General features: G+C 36.4%; 2 protein-coding genes and 1 long non-coding RNA gene across 12 annotated transcripts; 1 reads left to right on the top strand and 2 right to left on the bottom strand.

Moving 5' to 3' along the window:
- The first annotated feature begins 832 nt into the window (after positions 1 to 832).
- LOC113689705 (disease resistance protein RGA2-like) lies at positions 833 to 8,576 on the top strand. Of its 8 annotated transcripts, XM_072074149.1 has the most exons (7): positions 833 to 4,797; positions 6,096 to 6,285; positions 6,578 to 6,765; positions 6,890 to 7,256; positions 7,334 to 7,396; positions 7,568 to 7,674; positions 7,913 to 8,576. In XM_072074149.1, the coding sequence occupies exon 1, from the start codon at positions 1,097 to 1,099 to the stop codon at positions 4,790 to 4,792; it is 3,696 nt and encodes a 1,231-aa protein (XP_071930250.1). In that variant the 5' UTR covers positions 833 to 1,096; the 3' UTR covers positions 4,793 to 4,797; positions 6,096 to 6,285; positions 6,578 to 6,765; positions 6,890 to 7,256; positions 7,334 to 7,396; positions 7,568 to 7,674; positions 7,913 to 8,576. The 8 variants fall into 8 exon arrangements, with proteins under 8 accessions (XP_071930250.1, XP_071930220.1, XP_071930192.1 ...); XM_072074119.1 differs by having other exon boundaries at positions 833 to 4,794; positions 6,096 to 6,387; positions 7,334 to 7,674; XM_072074091.1 differs by having other exon boundaries at positions 6,096 to 6,387; positions 7,334 to 7,674.
- Positions 8,259 to 8,678, bottom strand: LOC140035016 (uncharacterized). The gene is made up of 2 exons (XR_011838932.1): positions 8,543 to 8,678; positions 8,259 to 8,464 (listed from the first exon to the last, which is right to left on the bottom strand). It is a non-coding gene; the product is annotated as an uncharacterized lncRNA (long non-coding RNA).
- Positions 8,679 to 19,465: 10,787 nt separating this feature from the next.
- LOC113689199 (uncharacterized) lies at positions 19,466 to 21,815 on the bottom strand. 3 transcript variants are annotated; one of them, XM_072073726.1, is made up of 5 exons: positions 21,525 to 21,815; positions 21,138 to 21,302; positions 20,473 to 20,582; positions 20,089 to 20,241; positions 19,466 to 19,855 (listed from the first exon to the last, which is right to left on the bottom strand). In XM_072073726.1, the coding sequence occupies exons 2-5, from the start codon at positions 21,253 to 21,255 to the stop codon at positions 19,700 to 19,702; spliced, it is 537 nt and encodes a 178-aa protein (XP_071929827.1). In that variant the 5' UTR covers positions 21,256 to 21,302; positions 21,525 to 21,815; the 3' UTR covers positions 19,466 to 19,699. The 3 variants fall into 3 exon arrangements, with proteins under 3 accessions (XP_071929827.1, XP_071929802.1, XP_027062821.1); XM_072073701.1 differs by lacking the exon at positions 21,525 to 21,815 and having other exon boundaries at positions 21,138 to 21,487; XM_027207020.2 differs by lacking the exon at positions 21,525 to 21,815 and having other exon boundaries at positions 20,473 to 20,555; positions 21,138 to 21,482.
- Between the last annotated feature and the right edge of the window lie 1,505 nt (positions 21,816 to 23,320).

Genomic DNA, 23,320 nt, shown 5'->3' with positions numbered 1-23,320 from the left:
TTTCACAAAAATCAGTTTATGTTAAATACAGGACAATCAATTTTCCTTTCGTAAAAATATTAGTGTAACAGTTTTTCAATTTTAGTTACAAATATTTATGTATTTTACATAAATGTAATGATTCAGAGTAAAATGTCCATAAATAGATAGTATTTTGTTGATGTAATGCCCATAATCGGGAGAATCAATTGGAATTCACTGTTCCTCAGCCTTGGACACTTTATGTAAAGTAGAGATATTTGTATTCAATTAAATGTGAAACGAGCAATAGTCTATCTTCCCACAAACTCAGTTTTCACAAATGTTAATATTTTACTACTATAACAATTAAAATCAATTTTAATAATTCAAATTTAGTAGATTAGATAAAAGTTGTTAGAAAAGTGAGAAATCAAAAGAAAAATAACTCAAATTTATTAAAAGTCCAAAAAGGATTCAGTACTTCAGCTATAGAAGTCCTCCAAATGACTATATATTAGAACGTCTATAATCAAAATAAATTAGATAATTAAAAAACTTAATATTTCAAACATTTATTTTCTTAAGTTTCACTTCTTAAAGGCTCTCAACTCCTTATTCATTAATGACCATATGTTGTTTCAAAGCCAAGCATGGCTGTGTTTAGTACTGCTTACGCTTCCTTTTCGGTGTTTTATTCTTAGGCCCTTTATATTTATATTAATTTCGTGACACTCCAACACATTTCCAGCTTCTGCAGTACGCAACATTTCCAAACCCCGGTTATAGGTCACCACTTGCTTTTGTAGAAATATTCCCTTCTTGGTCCGTATATATCAGGTTGCAACGTGCTGCCTTCTTTGTCATATGCTTTACTTTCCACACTTGTCTTGAATTATCCGATTACACTACAGAATTTAACGTGAAGCCGGGGGGCAAATTGCAAAAAGTGGAAATACTTGGAAGTGTAAAAAGTTGTGTGGAAAATTTTCATTCCCGCAAGTGTTAGCCTCCACACATTTTGCTGCCCTTAGTTGCCAAAGTTGAACCATATCCTTCCTTGTCTCATCGCAGAAAGCATCCCCTCATCACCATTGCAGAACACTTTCATCCTAATTCCAATCCCAAGCGAGAAAAAATGGCTGATGCTGCTGTTAGTGCTACTATTCAGGTTGGGTTGCAGACGGTTGTTTCCCTTGCCGCTGATCATGTTAATCTGGTTCGTGAATTCCCAACGGAGCTGGAGAGACTCAACGATTCTGCTGAAATGATCCGAGGCTTCTTGGCCGGTGCTGATGAGGAAATGCATAGCCATGATCCGAAGCTTGTTGGGGTACAAAAGTGGCTCAAGCAGCTGGAAGAAGAGGTTTTCAAAGCTGACAATGTGCTGGACGAGCTCAACTATGAAAATCTTCGTCGGAAGGTGAAGTATCAAAATCAACTCACGAAAAAGAAGGTATTCTTCTGCTTTTCATTCTTTAATAAAATTGGTTTTCGTTGGAGGTTGGGTTCAATGATCAGGGAGATCAACACGAACCTTCAAAGGATCCATCGGGATGCCGAAGGTTTGGGACTGGCCTACAAGCACCAAGTTGAAGTAGCATTCGCTACTATAGCAGCTGGAGCCACAACAAGCCGACAGACCGACTCTACTATTGTTCGAAGAGATGTCCTAGGAAGAGACGAGGATGAATCAGAAATAGTTAAGAAGTTGTTGACCGAAACTGAAAGTGTTATTTCAGTTATTCCCATAACTGGCATGGGTGGTTTAGGCAAAACAACTCTAGCTAAAGCCATTTACAAAAATGAGCAAATTGTTGGGCATTTTGACCAAACAATGTGGGTTTGTGTGGCTGAAAAAGTAGATAGAATTGAGGTGGTCTTCAAAATGATTCTAGAATCGTTAATAGGAGGAAAGGTTGAAGGGGATCGTAGGGAGGTAATAGTTCAAAAAATTCAGCATGAACTCAAGGAAAAAAGATATTTCCTTGTTCTTGATGATTTGTGGAATGATCAAGAAGTATTGTTGGATGACTTTTTCAGCACTTTGGCGGGACTCAATGCTAAGAAAGGGAGCTGGTGTCTTGTTACCACTCGTCTGCAAGAAGTGGCAACTATTCTGTCTAGACATCCGCCGATCAATTTTACTCGCCATGAGATAGGAAGGCTATGCAATGATGACTGCTGGTCTATCATGAAAAAATGGGCAAATGTGGCGGAAGAAGTACCAAAAGAATTGGAAGACATAAGGGAGCAAGTTTTAAGAAGATGTGATGGTCTACCTCTGGCAGCAAAGTTAATCGGAGGTTTGTTATCTAAAAAGAGAAAAGAGGAGTGGCTATCTATTTTGGAGGAGAGTCTCTTGAATGGAGATCAAGGTGGGATTGAGCAAATAATTAAGGTGAGTTTCGATCATCTGTCACCTGCACCGGTTAAGAAATGTTTTGCATATTGCTCAATTTTTGATCAAGATACTAAATTGGAACAAGATCTACTAGTTGAGCATTGGATGGCTGAAGGCTTTCTTCAACCGGATTCCCAAAATGAAAGAACGATGGAGAAAATAGGATATGAGTATCTGAGAACTTTGCTGCAAACTTCCTTATTGGAAGAAGTTAAAGAGGAGTGGAGAACATGGTATAAAATGCATGATCTTGTGCACGATTTTGCAAAATCAATTTTGAATCGTAACAGCAGCAATCAGGACCGTTACCTTGCGGTATACTCACCCGAAAGAATCAATGAAAAATCATCAGCATCACTTCGCACATTATTTCTGGAGGGTGGCATAGCTGATGATATGTTATCAAAGCTCAAATACTTGCATGTCCTAAAATTGTTTGGAGCAGATGTCAAAGAGTTGCCGACCTCCATTGGCAAACTAATACATTTACACTTACTCGACATTTCAGGTTCTTGGGTTACAACTTTGCCAGAATCTCTTTGCAAACTTTATAGTTTGCAAACACTAAGAATTGACGCGCTTGAAAAAGGTTTTCCAAAGAAGATGAGCAATTTGATTAGCTTGAGACATCTTCACTATTATGATACTGGACGCGAAATCCAAATGCCATCCAGGATTGGACGATTGACTTGTCTTCAAACGCTAGAGTTCTTTAGCATAGGTCGTCAAAAGAAAGGTCGTGGTATCCAAGAGCTTGGAACCTTGGAAGATCTTAAAGGCTCCTTGGAGATCAGAAATCTTGAATTAGTAAATGGCAAAGATGATGCTGAACTGGCGAACCTATCTAAAAAGCCAAATATGTATCGGCTGGTATTTGAGTGGGGCAATAGGGATCGGGAAAGTAATAATTGTGATGAAGATGTTTTGGAAGGCCTCCAACCTCACCCAAATTTAAAAGAGTTACAAATTTTGAAGTTCATGGGTGATCAGTTTCCACAATGGTTCATGAATTTGACATTGACATCACTGGCGGAGTTGCGTGTGGAGGATTGCACAAGATGCAGAGAACTCCCTGCACTAGGACAGCTGCCATTCCTCAAGCGCCTCTATTTGACTAGATTGGAAAACACAACATGCATTGGGCTTTCATTCTACAGTAGCACTATTAGCAGACAAACATTCTTTCCAGCCCTTAAAATTCTCTCTCTTGAAAGCATGAAAAATTTGGAAGAGTGGAAGGACGCACACGAAATGAGGTCAACCGCTGACGTGTTTCCCGTGCTTGAAAAGTTATCTATTAGTGACTGCCCCCAGCTGACCACCATTCCAACTCCAAGTCGTTTCCCAAGTCTTGATGTATTGAACATTAAAAAAAATTGCCATGTTTTGCTGGCAGAAAAGGTTTTGAGCAATATAGCCAATCTCTCGTCCCTTGAATTAAGGGGTCGTCAAAGCATCAAGTCTCTAAAAATAGTGAAACGACCAGAGAGCAGCTTGAGAATTAATGGCTGTGACAGTCTACCCACTGACATGCTTGAGCGACTCTGTCTTTTTCCAACTCTTCAGCATGTAAAATTGATGATTGCCAAAAATATAACAACATTTAGAGGAATGAGTTGCGCCGCATGTCTTAAGAGATTGGAAGTCACTTTATGTGAGAATTTACGGGAGTTGCCAGATGATCTCTATCAATTTCAAGCTTTAGAGCACTTGAAGATACGGGGTTGCCCGAGAATTGATTCATTTGGATATCCAAATCCTAAAAATTCATTTGGACAGAAAAGCCTCCTTAAGTCTCTTAAGCAATTTACTGTCGATGATTGCGATGCATTAACAAGATTACCAGTGGAGATGTTCGAGTCCTGTACGTCTCTCCGAAAGCTGAAATTGTTCGATTGCCGCAGTCTGGTCTCCTTTCCCCTTGATTTGCGACGATTCCCTTCTCTCGAGTGCTTCTCATTATACGGGTGTTCCAACTTGATTACTGAGATGCCTAGTGGATTTGGCTATCTTACCAGCTTAAGGGAAGTGTACATTGGTCCCTTCTCAGATGACTCTGTAATCGAATTTGATTGGGCTGGATTAGCATCTTCATCATCACTCCGACACGTGTCTTTAGGTGGGATGTTTGACACGAAATCTCTGCCACATCAGCTTCAAGACTTGACTACCATCACATCACTATCTCTAAAACACTTCGGAGCAATCGAAGCCTTACCAGATTGGCTTGGGAACCTCGTGTCTCTTGAAGACCTAATCCTATCATGGTGCCCAAAGCTTGAATATTTACCCTCCACGGCTGCCATGGAACGCCTCAAATTAAGACGTCTGGAAATTCGTGATTGTCCTCTATTAACCGAAAGATGCACTCCTCAAAGCGGCTCCGAGTGGCCCAAGATCTCTAATATTCCAGAGCTTAAAATTGATTAAAAGTCGTGTGTTCTTCTCTCCTTTTTTCCTTCTATTTTGTCCTGTGTTTCTTTAACTGATTTTGTTCCACCTTTTGTCTTGATTTTTAGTTTTAAGTTAGTTACTATTGCATTGCCATCTCCTATAAAAATAGGTGCAGGTGTTGATTCTTTGTTGCTCTTTTTTGAAAATGTAGTTATTGTCTGCATTTACCTTGTGCATGTTCTCTTTTCTTCTGCATTTTCTCATTTCATCTTAAGTTTCCTCCTTTTTGCTGCTGCTTGCTGTTCTTGATGGTGCGTGTGTTCTTCTCTCTTTTTTTCCTTCTATTTTGTCCTGTGTTTCTTTAGCTGTGTTTGTGTTTAATCTATTTTGTTCCATCTTTTGTCTTAGTTTTTAGTTTGTAGTTGGTTACTATTCCATTGCCATTTCCTATAAAAACAAGTGCAGGTGCTGAATCTTTGTTGATGTTGTGAGTCCTCGAAATTTTACTTGTTTTTATAGCACTTATTTAAATTTACTTGCCTTAAATTCTTGGTTGTTTTAATGATTGAATCATGATTTTTCTTTTATTATATTATTTAATTTGGTGCATGTTAAGTTTCATAGTACACTAGTGTGATCGACTAGTGAGGTGTGTGCAATAAATTTCACTGCAAACTTTTGATTAATTGCTTCTCATTATTGGATATTGCTGTTCTTCACCATCTTATTCTATCCGTATTTGTCCCACACTCTTTTTCTCTGTAAATATCTATTCCTCTACTTCTTTTGGAGAAGATTACTCTCTCTTTCAATTTATAAACTAATTCTTGTCATTAACAAAGTAGAGTTATGAGCAATTTGAAAGACAACAAAAATTGTGGATTTCATCTGCCTTTTTGAACCATCAAAAGGATGAATAAACATGGTAAAATATACTACTATATATGAACTTGCTGACTGTTTGCCCACAAAATTCACTAACATTGCAAGCGTAAACATGGTATGTTCTTTTTTTTTTTTTTTTTTTTTGTTACTGATATTTCCAAACAACATTAAAACCAATGAAACAGCAATTTGGGAAGAACATTACAATTTTTGTTTTTACCGCTGGCATTTAATAGATGGATATGTTCTTAATATTCACTGTTATCTCTCTGTAAGCCTCTGCATTATGATTGCCATAAAATTAGCTCAATGTCGATCAAGTTGAAATTGTTTGCAGAGGAACTAGGCTGCTGCTCAAACTATAAATTCTTATCATCCTTTAAAATTTTTAAAATTCAGATACTAGCTACTTTTCTATTTTGTGAATTGGATTGATAATATTATGGCGTTGTAGGCCACAAGTGTCAGTGAAGCAGCAAGCAGTGATAGTGCCGAAAACATTGCGAAAGGCTCGAAAGTGTGCTTAAGGCAAAGTCAGCCTGGAACCTCTAAAGCATCTTATTGCACTTTTCACATTCTCCAACTGCAACATCTAAAGCATCTAAGGCTGTGGTTTCCAATCATTTTTGAAGAAAGATGAGGAGGTATGTGGTTTGGAAATTTCTCCACCCAACTTACTTGTAGTACAAGGGAATTGGTCCAAGTTTGCAAGTATGTTTGAGACATGGAATTGTGCCTAAATGCAGGTTGGTATCTGCGCTAGTAAGTGTTCTTTATGGCTTAATCAATGGAATATAACTTGATTTTTGCTCTTTAGGATTTTGAGTGATAAATTGTTGCACGAGTTACCTGACCAAACCTTTCTATGGCTCATATTTCTACTTAATGTCATAACTGAAGCAGAACTGTGATGTAATATTGTTATTTTTTTTCCAGAATTTGTTTAGGAAGCAGAGTACATGTTTTTTTGGACAAAGAACACCAACGTTCCCATGTTGTTCTTATGAGAATGTCAAGAGGGAGGAGTTATTTTCGCTTATCAGTCAGATTTTGAAGATGGAAGGTAGTTATCTGTGATTTTTCCCACCAGAATGCCATATATTGCTCAGAATGTGGAAATGAAGGTAAAAAATGTTGACTGCATGTCTATTGGCCTGTTTCAATGGCTTTTCTTTTTTGTTTTTTTTAATCTATTTTCTGGAAGTATTTAACAAAATAAATCAAATATTGAACCTTTTCTCCTTGTAGCATGCTGAAAACAGAGTGGCTTGTGCCACGCTTGTAGAAAGTAGTATGGATTGAGAAGAGTTGGAGAAGAGCATGGTAGCTGGTACTGGAGAGCTATCAAGGTACAAGACTTGCTTGAAGAAAACTGGACGGGCTAATACTTTAGTTTCAGAGGTGACAAGATTTGATGGAAAGAAGTTAGACATTGTAGACAGCATTGGTGATCGTTTGGATGACATAAACGAAGCATGCGATTGCAGTGTCAGTCATTCATTTGGATGGAATCAGTTCAAAGTTTTGCTGCTGCAATTGCGGCGGCAAAAATTTCTACATTCTCGTTCAAAGGTTCCCGCCAGATCTTGCAAGGCCTTTGTAAATTGGACTACAGGTTATACCTTTCCACTCAAGAACAAGAGAGACTCATGATACAACTGTGCTAACAGTTAGTCATTACTTTATTTTCAGGAAGAATCACAAGGACAATTTATCCAAATTCGATTGACTTTTGCTACCATTACTTCCTTCTGGGTTTGTTAATGCTCTGTTTTTTAGCCTTTCATTTTTGGTTATCTAGTAGATTGGTGATTTTTCCATCCTACTTGCATAAGGACTTGCTCATGATAAAATATTTATAGAAATATCTATTTTAGCATTTTAGACAAATGTCTCATGGGCTATGCTGGAACATGTAAAAAGCAGTGATTTTCAAGCAAAAATGTATGGATGGTGATGTGGTAGACAATTGTTCTCTTAAGGAGTGAAGATCAATCTTCTAGAAAGCAATATGTGACAGAGTAAATGAAGAGGTATGTAGTCTCAGTGGATTAAATTTGAAGGCCTACAATGTTTCTGTTGCTGTTGCCTTAACTTCAAATCAATCACATACAAAAGCTATGCTGTGAATTTAGTATGCGTTTTTCATGGCTTAATCGATGTAATTCTGCTTAATTTTTGCTCTTTAGAAATTTTTGTAATACATTCTTCATAAGTTTTGATGGTTCAACGTGGCTAACATGGTGGTGTTTTTTTCCTGAATCTATTTAGGAAGCAGACATCATCTCGTTGGAAAAAGAACAACATGGTTCCCTGTCGTTTTTGTGAGAATGTCAAAAGGAAGAAATTACTGTCACTCGGCAGGCAAGTTTCGCAGATGAAGATGGTCATCAATTATAGTTATTTTGCTCATTAATTTGCACTAGCATTGATGGAGGCTTCTCAAACATCATGTAGAAAAACTGAAAGTGTTATGGTTCTGTAGTGTTTCGATTTTTTTTTTCTTTATCTATCTTCTGGAAATGTAATTTGGTTAAGAAGAAGAGAAGATTTGATGATGGAAGCTAGATGTTGAAGATAGCAGTAACAGTCATTGGGAAAGCAAAAGCAAAGCATGTAGTGGGATGGCAGAAATTCAAAGATTATGTGCTGCAAGAATATGTATTCACATGCAAGGGTTTCTAAGTCCTCGTTCAAAGGTCCCGATTGAGTGCATGGTTGACAAAACTCCTGAATTATGCACTCTGCCTCTGCTAGGTTGGCTTGACAAAACTCCTGAATGCTCCGATTGAGTGCATGGATGACATTCATAAACACTAATCTCTGAAGGGTAGAAACTCATTTAGAGATCAGTCACAGAATTATATATAGCATAGCTTTCCTCTGATATGTGTCACTTACTTGAAATGTTGAATTTTTAGCATAGCTTTCCTCATCTTCCCCTCCTTTCGTGTGAAGAATTTGTTCCATTTCCAGTACCTTGCTGCTATTCTGCAATTTGGAGTTATGTTAAAGGTGAGGAGGGTAAGGGTAGCAGTAGTAACAATCTATTCTGCTATACAGGTCAAGGACAAGGGTACTTGGAAGTTGGCAGGAAATAAAATGAGAATTGATCAGAAACAATATTCATCAGTAGTTAAGGGAATATTGAAAGGCTTAAACTACAATCAAACTCAATGTGTAAATAAGATATTAAGCTACATTAGTACTATGCTTGACCAGTGAAATGATTTTGAGCTGAACTACATATGAAAGTCACTAGAAATACTTGTGGGATGTCAAACATCTTCTCTTTTAACCTGCTTTACTCTCTGAAATAAGCATTTGCCAAGCATCATTATCATTCAATATATGACTAAGTATATATGTTGCTCATGTTCTTCCTAAGCATGCCAGTTTCGTCAACCGATCAAAATGTGTGGGAGCATGATGCTCCAACTTAACTGGTTTTGCTCCTTCCATCCAACCTTAAATTGATGGCAAACTCTAAAAACTAATATATCAAGATAACTTCACCAAATGAAAATCTCGTAAGATGAGAACAATTGGAACAAACCTATTCAGAAAGTCAAATTAATCAGCAGTCACTATTTTACCAGAAAGAAATTGAAAATACCACTAGATTGGCTTACTTCTGTCTCTTTATTATGATAGAAGACACCACATTCTTGACCAACTTAGGAGTTCGATGATTTCCTTCGGCCTAATCTAAAATTCCTTACTAGTTTTGTTCATGTTACCTCCGTTTTGCAGCAATGACACCCCGAGAGGCACACATATATGCGCTGTTTGGTTAGTTGTTGATGGGGTGTTTCTACAAAAACTGTACATATTAATCGTTTGCATCAGCAACAAAATTCAATCGATATTTCTTCATTCAGTGCTCAGAGAAGTGATCTAGCCTTTTAGCCAATTAACAAATTTTGATTTCTTGAACAAAGTATATGAATGTGACAAGCCTGAGACAAAGTATATTTCTTCCCCACTGCCCTAATGCAAATATAATACATAAAATCACAAAACGAAATATAAGGAAAAAAATCCTTTTAGATAAGAAAAAATGCAGCATCCACCAGTAGACATAAGGCAGAAAGAAAGCCAAAACTGGTACAGAGATAACTTGTACAATAGTGCTGACATACTAAGCCAAAAGCTTAGGGACAATCACACACATCAGTTAATATTCGTGGGAGCCACCCCAAGTCAAAGCCGCAATATGACTATGTAACAATCTCATTGAATATTGTCCACGAAATTGGAAAACAAACTTCTTCAAGAAAAAAAAAATTGCTACTAATTGTTCAACCAAATGCTATGGTAAACAATGCTGATAAGACTGAAAAAGGAAAAAATAGAGAGAGAGAGAGAGAGAGAGATAAAGAAAAGATGGCATGACTCAAGCTGCGGCTAAAAATGCGAAGAATAAGGTTGGAGAAAAAGAAAAAGAAATCAAAAGAAAGAAAATAAAAGAAAAAGATGAAGAAAGTAAGTACTTGCCTTTGAAAGTATAAGAACTGCAAAATCAAAGCAAATACAATATTGGATTTAAAATCTTAACCTAGAACATTAGTAAATTGCAGAAATAATAAAAACAAAAACTATTTTAGATTAAGAAATCAAACCTGCGCATATGGTTTAGGCACAAAACTGAACTTTATTGGAAGAATTTGAGAGATTAATGGTGAGATGATGAAGGGAGGAATGATTGGTGTGAGAGGTCATTGAAGGAAAGTAGGTAAAAATTATCTAGGAACAAAAGAATGGAAGAAGTCTTGACTGTTGAGCTTGCTGATCAGTAGTAATAATTGGGCTAGGTTGCACCTTCCAAGACTCTCGAATATATTATCATTTCAATGCATAGTTGTGCTGGTGTTAAATATTTTAGAAAGTTTAACTCATATAACCATTTGAGGCTGGTGATCATAAAACATTGATGAATGTGCGGGAAGAAGTAAACTACTGATCGAAGTTTTATAAGCAAATATATCTACATTTGTTAAGTAGTCAATGTATGAAAGCATAGGGAAGAAGAAATTATATTGTAAGAGCAGGGGTGATATAAATATAATATTTACACCCTTGAGGAGTTCTGCACCCATATTTTGTGAATTTCTTTCCAGTATAATATATTCTTCAACATCGCCTAGTCCATCACCATTGTAGCCCAGAATGTCAAAAGCACCAGCACCACCACAAGCACAATCCAGAGGCTGCTCAAGGAAATCTACTTCTCATGTGCTTGTCATCGAAAAGCTGCCTTTGAGAGTCCTGTTTTTTTAATATAAGAGTAGAGGTCTTTTGCCGCTCTTGTATAAGAGTAGAAGTCTTTAGGGTACGCATAAAAGTAGATACAAGCCAGTGCCATTGTTAGTATTAAACGCTAGAATTTTCAATCCAAAGCTATTTTGTTTTCTTCTTTACCGTCCCATACTTCCTTGATCGTTAAGCAAATTTTGACCAAACGCAGCAGATGTCTTTTTTTTTTTCTTTTTTTGCAGTTCGAATTCAGTTTAGCATATAAACTGCCAATTAGCTTTTATGTTCTCTATCATAACCCGTGAATTAGTTTATTTTGTTAGGACCGGGTCAGGAATAGACAAACTCAAGTTAGCACAAAGTAGGTGGTATAACCGACCATATAATAGATAGGCGGTAGATACCAGCCATATAATAATTAGGCGGTAAAACCGACCATATAAAGACAGATAACAAAGCAAATAAAAGACACAGAAGATTTACGTGGTTCGGTCAAATTGACCTACGTCCACGGGCGAGGGAGGAGCAATATTTCTACTATGAAGAAAAAATACAAAAGATCGTAGAAAAGTGGTTCCTAGACCAATAGGCACTTATAAAAGAGTTTAGAAAATATTCCTAAACTCATAACAAGAGAGCCTAAAATATTTAACTGAATGGGCTAAATGACTCAAGAATCTAATAGCCCATATTACTCTCTTGAGTGGTGCAATTGAAACCTTCATATGAGCCCCCTATTTATAGTTGTATTTGGGAGGCTTTCCTTCTGCTTCAGGCGATGTGGGATGAGGAAATTCTGCCACAGTCAAGGATTGCGGCTGAAGAATTGCGACTCAACAAATCTCCACCTTGGCATAATTTTGAATCCCACCATCGATAATAGTAAAACTGCTCCACCTTCTCCACATAAACCCCAATGGGCTTAAATCACCAACAATGAACACCAACCAAATCCAAGCACTGCTTGAACTTGTAAACTGGAAGAGGTTTCGTAAACATATCGGCTGGATTGTCCTTAGTATTGATTTTCTGAATAAGGACTTTTCCCTCAGCAATGATATCCCGAATGAAGTGATACTTCACATCAATATGTTTCGTCCTCTCATGATACATCTGATCTTTAGTCAAGTGTATGGCACTTTGACTATCACAGTGAATATCAGTAACACCTTGATATAGACTTAGCTCGCTAAATAAACTCTTCAACCACAAAGCTTCTTTGATTGCCTCGGTCACAGCCATATATTCTGCTTCAGTAGTAGACAAAGTTACGACAGGTTGTAGAGTAGCTTTCCAACTAACAGCACAACCGCCAATGCAAAATACATAGCCTGAAAGTGATCTTCTCCTGTCAAGATCCCCAGCGTAGTCTGAGTCTACAAAACCAACCAAAGTGTTATTATTTCTTCCAAACTCCAAACATGCATTTGAAGTACCTCGCAAGTATCTGAGAATCCACTTCACAGCTTGCCAATGTGCTTTACCAGGGCAAGACATATATCTGCTAACAACACTGACTGCTTGTGCAATATCTGGACGAGTACAAACCATTGCATACATAACACTGTCGACTGCACTGGAATAAGGAACCCGTGCCATATAATCTTCCTCTTCATCTGATTTTGGTGATTGAGCAGCAGATAGCCGAAAATGGCTAGCAAGAGGAGTAGATACTGGTTTAGCATCTTTCATGCCAAAACGCTCCAAAACTTTCTCAAGGTAATTTTTCTGGGTCAATAACAACTTCCCTACTCCTCGATCTCGCTTGATATCCATGCCAAGAATTTTCTTAGCTGCTCCCAAATCTTTCATTTCAAATTCACTATTTAACTGCAGTTTCAAAGTGTGAATTTCTGACAAATTCTTGGCAGCAATGAGCATGTCATCAACATAAAGCATCAAATAAATGAAAGAACCATCGTTTAACTTCCGGAAGTAAACACAACTATCATACATGCTCCTCAAATAACCATGACCCAACATAAAGGAATCAAACCTTTTATACCATTGTCTTGGAGACTGCTTCAATCCATATAAGGATTTCTTCAATAAGCAAACATGGTCTTCCTTACATTCAATTTCAAAACCCTGGGGTTGTTTCATATAAATTTGTTCTTCAAGTTCGCCATGTAAGAAAGCTGTCTTAACATCAAGCTGCTCTAACTCCAAATCATACATGGCAACTAAAGCAAGCAAAACACGAATAGAGCTATGTTTAACAACAGGTGAAAACACATCATTAAAATCAACACCTTGTACCTGACTATAGCCCTTTGCAACTAATCGTGCTTTATACCTTGCATCTTCAACCTCTGGAATACCTTCCTTCTTCTTGAAGACCCACTTGCAACCGACAATTTTCTTAGCTGACGGCGGCTTTACAAGAACCCAAGTTTCATTACAATGAAGAGATTCAATTTCTTCATTCATCGCAATCAACCACTTTGCAGAATCATCACAAGAAACTGCTTCTGAATATGTGGAAGGCTCACCAACTGCATCAGTTTCTTCTGCAATAGACAAAGCATATGCAACTAAATTTGCATATCTTTGTGGTGGTCGAATGTCTCTCCTTTGTTTATCTCTGGCTATGGAATATTTCTCTTCTTCTGAACTATCTTCCACAGTAGACTCAGGTGCATCTACTGGCATTTGTTGAATAGAAGATTTGGTCTGAGAAGGATCAGAACTGCCAATATCAAGCTCCACCTGCTTCTGTGTACTATCAGTAGTACAAGGACTGGAAGACTCCTTCTTGGAAGATAACGTAGACAATTCATCAAAAGTAACATCTCTACTGATCACAAATTTTGGAGATTTGGGATCAGGACACCATAATCTGTATCCTTTCACCCCAGAAGCATACCCAAGAAAAATGCACTTTTTAGCCCTAGGCTCCAATTTTCCATCATTCACATGCATGTATGCTGGACACCCAAAAACTTTTAAATTGGAGTAATCAGCAGGAGTACCTGACCAAACTTCCTCAGGAGTTTTGAAATCAAGAGATGCAGAAGGAGAACGGTTGACAATGTAACAGGCCATATTGATCGCCTCTGCCCAAAAGTCGTTTGTCAACCCTGCATTGGAGATCATACATCTTGCTCTCTCCAAAAGCGTTCTGTTCATACGTTCAGCCACACCATTTTGTTGAGGCGTCATCCTGACGGTGTGATGCCGAACAATTCCTTCATTCTTGCAGAATTCATTAAATTCACCTCCACAAAATTCCATGCCATTATCTGTTCTCAACCGCTTAATATGTTTTCCTGCTTGTTTCTCAATCAAAACTTTTCATTGCTTGAAAGTTAGGAAAACATCATTTTTATGCTTAAGAAAATAGACCCAAACTTTCCTTGAATAATCATCAATGAAAGTCAACATGTACCTGGCACCACCTTTAGAAGGAGCACGAGAAGGACCCCATAGATCTGAATGAATGTAATCAAGAGTACCTTTTGTCTTGTGAATTGCTGGTGAACTGAAGCTGACTCTTTTCTGCTTCCCAAAAATACAATGTTCACAGAATTCCAATGGACCGGTACTTTGTCCACACAGAAGTCCTCTTTTGCTCAGTATGCCCAAGCCTTTTTCACTCATATGCCCCAAACGCATATGCCATAATTTGGTGATGTCTGTATCTAACAAAGATGATGTTGAAACAGCAGCAGCACCTGTCACAGTAGATCCCTGCAAAATATACAAAGTACCAGATCTGTGTGCCTTCATAACAACAAGAGCTCCTCGAGTGATTTTTAGAACTCCATCTCCACCTGAATACCTGCACCCGATAGACTCAAGAGTGCCCAAAGAGATGAGATTTTTCTTCAAATCTGGAACATGTCTAACATCTGTGAGCGTCCTCACAATACCATCGTACATTTTAATTCGGATTGTGCCTTTGCCAACAACTTCACAAACAGCGTTGTTGCCCATTAAGACAACTCCACCTTCAGCTGATTCATATGTTGAAAACCAGTCCCTGTTGGGACACATATGATACGAACAACCCGAATCTAAAATCCACTCATTGTTAGACCTAAAATTATTTTCCGTTGCACAGAAAATGGTTCCATCATTCTCATCAGCTGCTATACTAGCTTCAGCGGATTCAGTATTTTTCTCAACAAATTTTCCTTTTTGCTTTTCTTTATTTTTCAATTTAAAACAATCAGAGATAACATGGCCCTTCTTTTTACAATAATTGCACACCACATTTTTATGTCTGGACTTGGATCTACTTCTATTTTCTGTGTTTCTCTTTTCAGATCTACCCCGAACAAACAAGCCATCGGCTTGACTCCCACTAGTTTCCCCAGTAATGTCCCTATCTATCTGCTCTTTAGATTTTAATGCAGATTTAATTTCGCGATACGAAATTGTTTCTTTTCCATAAATCATAGTATCACGGAAATGTTTAAAAGATTGGGGAAGGGAACATAAAAGTAATAGGGCTTGATCTTCATCATCAATTTTCGAATCTATATTCCCCAAATCCATAATAATGGAATCAAATTTATCAAGATGGGAGAGTATAGATGTACCTTCAAACATCCGAAGCATGTACAAACTCTGCTTCAAATATAGCCGATTCTCGACTGTCTTCTTCATATACAAGGCTTTCAATTTATCCCACATAGCCTTGGCCGAAGTCTCCGTTGCTACCTCACGCAATACCTCATCGGAGAGATTTAAGATTATGCTGGATCTGGCCTTCTTATCCATATCGGCGAAATTCGCATCCTTTACATCTTCTGGTTTGTTCTCGATTCCGTGAATCGCTAGATCAACTCCGTCTTGAACAAGAATGGCCTCCATCTTGAGCTGCCACATTCCGAAGTTGACATTCCTGTCGAATTTCTCGATAATTGTCTTTGTTATCGTCATTGTTGCCACAAAATCTGTAACGTGAAGTTTGTCTCAAAAAACTGGCCAAACAAATATGCAAGTCTCGTGAGTGGACCCCACAGGGTGAGCGGGCCCCACGAGATAAGCGGGCCCCACGGGATGAAAGGACCCCACAAGGTGAGCTGGCCCCACGGATAAACGGACCCCACAGGATGAGTGGGCCCCACAGGATGGACGGACCCCACCAGATGAACCTGTCTTGCAAAATATAATAACCAACTCTGATACCAGTTTGTTAGGACCGGGCCAGGAATAGACAAACTCAAGTTAGCACAAAGTAGGCGGTATAACCGACCATATAATAGATAGGCGGTAGATACCAGTCATATAATAATTAGGCGGTAAAACCGACCATATAAAGATAGATAACAAAGCAAATAAAAGACACAGAAGATTTACGTGGTTCGGTCAAATTGACCTACGTCCACGGGCGAGGGAGGAGCAATATTTCTACTATGAAGAAGAAATACAAAAGACCGTAGGAAAGTGGTTCCTAGGCCAATAGGCACTTATAAAAGAGTTTAGAAAATATTCCTAAACTCATAACAAGAGAGCCTAAAATATTTAACTGAATGAGCTAAATGACTCAAGAAGCTAATAACCCATATTACTCTCTTGAGTGGTGCAATTGAAACCTTCATATGAGCCCCCTATTTATAGTTGTATTTGGGAGGCTTTCCTTCTGCTTCAGGCGATGTGGGATGAAGAAATTCTGCCACAGTCAAGGATTGCGGCTGAAGAATTGCGGCTCAACATATTTGCATTCCCACATTATTTCACACCAATTCTGGTCTTTAAACCTGCTTCACTTTTTAATAGAAGCAGTTAGCAGAAGTCCCATTTCGACACAAACAAAAATGTACAAACAAGTGTCACATGGTAGTATGGTACTAATGTAGGGCTGCAAACGAGTCGAGTCGAGTCAAATTTTGGACTTATCGAGCCGAACTCAACTTAATAATAGGTAGGCTCGAGTTCGAACTCGAACTCGAGCTCAACTCGATACGAACTCGAGCTCAACTCGATAAAGCTCGCGAGCTGTAACTCGATTTTTGGCTCACGAGCAGCTTGAATTGTTAGCTCGTGATGTAGCTCGAATTTTTTACTCGTGAGCAGTTCGTTAGCTCGAGTTTCTGGAAATTATTCTAATTAAAAAATAAATAATTATTTTTTCTTAATAAATAATAAAATATTGGGGATATATATATAATTTTACTATTAAAATAATATATATATATATATATATACACTCGAACTCGCAAGCCGGGTTAACAAGCTTAATTTTTTAAGTTTGAGTTCGAGATCGAATTCGACTTGGCCAACTTGAGCTCGAAATTGATCAAGTTCGACTCGAGGTCGATATTGATCGAACTCAACTCGAGCTAACAGCTCGATTCGTTTGCAACCCTATACTAATGATGTTTGTAATCTCAAGCAAAATCAAATCAATGTTGTTGACATATGCCAACCTTTTCGACAGATTTTATTAGATTATGTTTAATATTAGAATAATTTAATTAGTAGTTAAATAAATCTTGTTGTTAGGATATTTGTTAACTAAGAATCATATGGTTTGTTAATAAATATTTTAGCTAAGATTTGTTGAGTAGGAGACTATGTTATTAAGTGTTCTGTTGAGATTTTTTAGGATAATTGTTAGTTAGACATTTTGTTAGTTTGTTTCATATAATCACTATAAATAATGAGTTGATAAATAAATAATATAAGCTTATTTTCAGTTTCAATACAAGTCTCTTATAAGCCCTTTTTTTGCAACACTAAGATATTATTTCTTAATTTATGCCCCAAAAAAACCGACACAGTAATATCAGAGCTTATGTCTTAATACCTGTGTTGTTTTTTGAGAGTGAGTGCATTCGATGAGGATTTTTTACAACTTCAAAACCATGATAGGAAAGTATTTTTTGTCAAATGTGTCAACTTTTAGTGGTGAAACTCACCAAATTTAGGCCATTAAATTTTGGACTTATTTGGTAGTCAATAAGCTATGGGATGTGGTGCGACACAAATTTTGTATTGCCGGTATTTGAAAAATCGATGGATACATAGATTAAAAACCGTAGAGTTGTAGTTAGACAGAGATCCATGACCAATATTCACATATCATTTGATGCCATTTTCACAAGGATAATGGCTTATTATTTGATTGAGAATAAATTTTTCCAATTAAAATGAAAAGAGAAAGTTTCATTATGAATTGGTTGGATTTTGACAATTCTGAAGTAAAGCATGATGAAATCAAGAATTCAAATCCTAAAAAATTCAACAAGAGATCATTAATAAGTTAGGAGGTACCAAATTGATTCCTGATATATATCAAGATTATAATATTGTTGTTTTGAATCTACAAGTTTTGATGGTGATGAAGACTCATGTAGAATTTCATATTTTCTGTACAAGTTCAAATTTTATCGAATAGTGTTCCACTTTGAACCTATAAGAAAGTTATTTGGAAACATAAAAAAAAATCTTTTATTTGAAGTTTGGCATGAGAAGACAAAAGAAGTGGTTTGTTGCAAGACTAATCTTTAGCTTGCATAAAAATCCAAAAGAATAAATTCATTGCAAGGCTAATCATGTGTAGAGCTTCTTATAAAAGTTTTCTCCGAAACAAGATCCAAAAATTTGAGAATGCAATTCAAAATCTGCAGCAAAAGTGGCAAGGAAGAGTATTGAGATATATCAATTTTTTCGATATATTTTATTAGATTACGATTGATATTAGAATAATTTAGTTAGTAGTTAAATAAATCTTCTTGTTAGGATATTTGTTTACTAAAAATCATGTGGTTTGTTAACAAATATTTTAGATAAGATTTGTTGAGTAGGAGATTATGTTATCAAGTTTTTTTTTTTTTTTGAGAGTTTTTGGGATAATTGTTAGTTAGATATTTTGTTACTTTGCTTCATTTATTACTATAAATAGTGAGTTGATGAATAAATAGCATAAGCTTATTTTCAATTTCAATACAAGTTTCTTATAAGTTTTTTTTTTTGCAACACTAAGGTGTTGCTTCTTAGTTTATACCCCAAAAAACCAACAAATGTGATATAGTAATTGATTAGTACAACTAATCTATAAGAAAAGCTTAATCCACTTAATAGAAGATGAGTTAAGTTCCTATCAATCTTTTCTCTCTTGTCATCTTTCTCTTGGTCTTGGGCCTCTGCTTTGCTCCATCTACCTTGGAAGGGGGATCAGATTCTTTAAAAGAAAACCAACTAAACTGGTCTTGCTCCCCATCCAACCTTAATTCATAGTCAAAATCTGAAACAAATAGATGGAGACTAGCTTACCAAATGAATAGAAGTCACACATTATGATAGAAGTCACACAAAATTCTTAACTAGTTTAGGAGTTTGATTATCTTCTATAGACTAATATCACGCTTCTTTAGTAGTTTTTATCATGCACCTCCGTACTGCAACAACGACATCCCGGACGCATACATTTGTTTGCATCATCTCAGTTTGTCACTGACAAATAACTTTCTGTTTTAGATCAACTTGGTAGTCGATGTATTGGGACGAAATTAGTAGTTATTTCCTTATTGTGCGTTATGGAAAGTGATCTAACCTCCTAGCCTATAACCATGTTTTGACTTCTTGTACCAAAAAAAAAATGAAGAAGAAGAAGAATACAGCAAGTGTATCGCAGAACATTCTGCCTGGAAAAAGAGTACATAAAAGCACTTAAAGAAGCACCTATACCCAGTAACAGGCTAACAGCAGTAGGTAATATAAACATCATATCAAACTGTATGTAGGATCCTTTGGAGGCTTTTTACAATCTGAGAACTCACAAACATGCAGGCTCCCCTTTTCTTGCTACAACCAGTGTGAATAAGAACAATTAATCTGAATATTGCAATGTTATCGTGGCAAGAACCCATGACGAGAAATGGCAATCTCAAATGCCTGCATTCTATCTCCTCTTGCAAGACCATTGCGATCATATGATGAAATTTCATTTATGTCAAGATCGATGCACACCTTGACGAGCTCTTCACCAACACGTTGAGCTGCTTCCTGATATTAATAATTGCGTAAAATCAGATCTATATTCGATACAGTAAACCTCATTTGGTCAAGGACAAACTCAGCTTATCCCAATTAAAAGCATTGAAAAGAAAGAATGAAAAAGGAATACTATTTTTTCAACTATTTATATGTTTCCAATTGCGTCCAGTTTACTGAAATTTTGGTGCATAATTTGGAAGGGAGTAGAGAATTGTGGTGTTAATTTGAGAGGGAGCACTGACAATGGTGGTGCAAGATAGATCCTGGCGAATTGATTTCTGTAGAGTGCTGCCGTAGAACAAACACCTTTTGTTCTGATCATCTACTACCATAGCATATAGCTGCTTATCTGAACAGAAAACTGATAGCCTTGGTTTTGTTGCTGTGCCATTAAACTGGTCAAGAGACGCAAGAACCATTATTTGCAAAGATAAGTGGAAAAGCAAGAACACTAAGCAAGTTATTCCACAAATTAAGATAGCATCAAAAATGAAACTTGCACTATAAGCTCATTGAAAATGAGTTCCTCAAACTCCACAAACAAATATCTAAAGTCCTACTTGTCAATGGGCTGAACATATCTTTCCAAGTACGCATATTTTGTAATTCCAAAGACAGAAGCATACCTTTTTTCTCAATCTATTGTTTCGGGTTTTTGCACTCTCAGTCTTCGCATTGGCCTTTGCTTCAATCACCAATGGCTTCAGAGCTAGATATTTACAAAGTGATAAGACAACTGAGATAATGGGACTATTTCAACGCAGAGAATTCAATGTGCAATTCTATGCGTCAAAAAGAAATTTAAAAAAGACAGCGCCACAAACACCATCCTTTAATTACAAGCAGTTTGACTTCATTTTGTATGTGGATGTACACACATAAGTAGCTGCGACAAAGAATGAGAAACAGAGGAACAATATTTTGATTCGTTTTCACTGTTGGACTATCAGGTCAGAGGCACGTCATTTTCCCATTTGCTAAATTAATCACGATTGAAGTTCTCTCCTCCTTCCGTTGTGAGCTTGAAATGAGCAATAATGAACTTCAATTTTCTTGGTTTTCGGGATTTAGTCAGGCTAAAAAATGATTGAAATTTATTATCGGAAGATTATACAGCTGACTTCATGCAGAAGTGACCCGATGCTCACTCCTGTTGAACAGCAAAGCCCCCCTCTCTTCAAAATGTGTTGCCTAACAGATTCTTTAACTTACATACAATTGAAAAAGTTCCACATGAATCGTAAAACCCATAAGAAGGAAAAGGGAATATGGTACTAATTAACAAACTCACAAGCTCGTTTCTTGGGAAGGATGTTATCAAAGTGATGCAGATCAGAAGTTCCAAAGAGCTGACAAGTCTTCAACTGCAGCTGCTGCAACCCGGAAGTTAATGCACCCATTGCCGCCATTCGGGTCCAGAGGATTTCGTTACAAGAACCCAGTATGGTGCCACGATCTGAAGACCAAAAAGACAAGCAACAGTGGATAACAGGCTCTTTCAGTAATTTTTGCAAACATCATACGTGCAATAAAGTAACAGCTGTGCCGTATAAGGCGCGGCTAAGGAAACGCTTTTAATAGGGTGCTTTCTAGACTGCCCAAAGAAATTTGAAGAAATCTAAGACAACCCCTCAAATTTACAATTTGGACCTGACGAGTTTTGTAATATCATATTTACCTCTAAACAAAACCCGATAGCTTTTGCAAGTACAACAACCTACACAAGGTGGGAGAATAATGTACCACTAGTGGAATTAACATTAACATAAATTATAAGGACATAATTTCAGAAACTTCCCTCGAGGTTGAGGTTGCTGATAATTTTACTGCCTTTTTAAAGGTTTTAAAAATATCAGTGACCTCCTTTGAAACTAATTTTCTTGGCACAAATCAACCCAAATAATTTCAAGGGTGAGAAGAACATTTGAATTCACAAATGCCTCTCAACTATTTACTTGTTAGTGGACTTAGAATCAAAAGGGAAAAATAGTTAAATATGCAAAATAAACACCACAGTCAGAGAGTGTCGGTATAACTGGAGGAAATTGCAACGCTAACATGAGCATAGTAGAATTCAACAGTAACAGCTAGCTACATTTCTATGGAACAACATAAATTAGTAAAACCAAAGAATTGGAATGGAGACTTTGTTAATTTGGAATCAAGAGTTGCAGGTTCAATTCGTGAACTTTTAGCACTGGAATTTGTAAGATTTGAACAGGAATTGGACAACAAAAAGTATGGCCTCTTCAAAAAGAAACACCATAATCTATTGCTTATCATGAAAAATATAAAATATGCTAAATTATGTCCTTTTTTAAAAATTATTTCTTTCATTTATAGTCCATTATTTCATATGATTAATAAGAAATTCCCATTGTTTGTAATCAAAAGATAACAACACTTAGTTTAATGTTCAGATCAATAAAAAGCAAATGATTTTATTGGAAAAAAAAGGAAATAATAGTGGAGAAAATCGATTTCAAGCCATCTTTTTTGGATTATATAGACAATGAAAAGAAAATAAATGCCATTTTTTTTTGAAAAAGAAAGGAAAGGAAAAAAATTATGTGTAGTTACATTTTACCCGTAACTTAATAAGACTAATTTGTAAATGTATTTCAACACTTTACCCTTAATTGTGTATTTTTGGTATTGATCTTGTTATTCTTATGAAATTCTAAGAAAAAATAATATATCAACATAAATTTTAATATATTCTTTAGGGGAAGAATTTATAACACCTACTAAAATATAGAAAAAAGATAGGATTCAAATTTTCCAAAATTTTTACATTCCAAATTATGATAAATTTAGTTACAATTGGTTCAATTATTTCTCTCTATATAATTAAGTAAAATCTCTTAAGTTGTAAAGGTAATAAAGTCATTTGACCATCGATAAGGTAAGCATTGAGTCCCAAATAACTAACAGAGGATGTAAGTAATATTTCAAAACTTCAAAAGAGGGCAATAAAACTATTAGAAATCTCAGGAAAGATTTCTAAAAGCATCCCTAAATTATACAATTATTCTCAATTGATGCAAATGAAAACTCCAATTGATCCTCCACAAATGGAAATTTTTTTTATAGAAAACATAATATTAATAACTACAAAATCAAATAATAATGTTATAGTGATAAACGATAATGAATAGTTTGGACATAGTCTAGAGAAACTTTAAACAACAGAAGGAAAATTCTCAAGTAAAATAAAATGTAAATTTCTCTCCATGTCGCATTTTATTTTCCTTGTAAATAGAATGAATACATCATGGATCCTAAATAACAAATTTGAACTTTTAACAATTGATGGCCTAATAATTTTTGGATATATATTAATGAATTAAAAATTCTTTGAACAATATACTTAGAGTGGTGCGAGACAGCAGTCCTTGAAACAAATTAATGAGAAAGGTATTAAGTGAGACTTTGCTTATATAGGTCAAAACAAACATTTTGTCATAGTTAAAA

The sequence above is a fragment of the Coffea arabica genome, chromosome 1c, assembly GCF_036785885.1.
Source record: "Coffea arabica cultivar ET-39 chromosome 1c, Coffea Arabica ET-39 HiFi, whole genome shotgun sequence".
Classification (NCBI taxonomy): Eukaryota; Viridiplantae; Streptophyta; class Magnoliopsida; order Gentianales; family Rubiaceae; genus Coffea; species Coffea arabica.
Note: the sequence above shows the minus strand (reverse complement) of the source record. Positions and strands in the feature narration are given on the sequence as shown.

Excerpts from the sequence above, each read along its gene's own strand:
- LOC113689705 (XM_072074119.1), top strand. The coding sequence starts at position 1,097 with ATGGCTGATGCTGCTGTTAGTGCTACTATTCAGGTTGGGTTGCAGACG.
- LOC113689199 (XM_072073726.1), bottom strand. The coding sequence starts at position 21,255 with ATGGCGGCAATGGGTGCATTAACTTCCGGGTTGCAGCAGCTGCAGTTG. Across the intron at positions 20,242-20,472 it reads ACAATAGATTGAGAAAAAAG|TTTAATGGCACAGCAACAAA; the intron begins GTATGCTTCTGT and ends TCTCTTGACCAG. Across the intron at positions 19,856-20,088 it reads ATCTATCTTGCACCACCATT|GAAGCAGCTCAACGTGTTGG; the intron begins GTCAGTGCTCCC and ends TATTAATATCAG.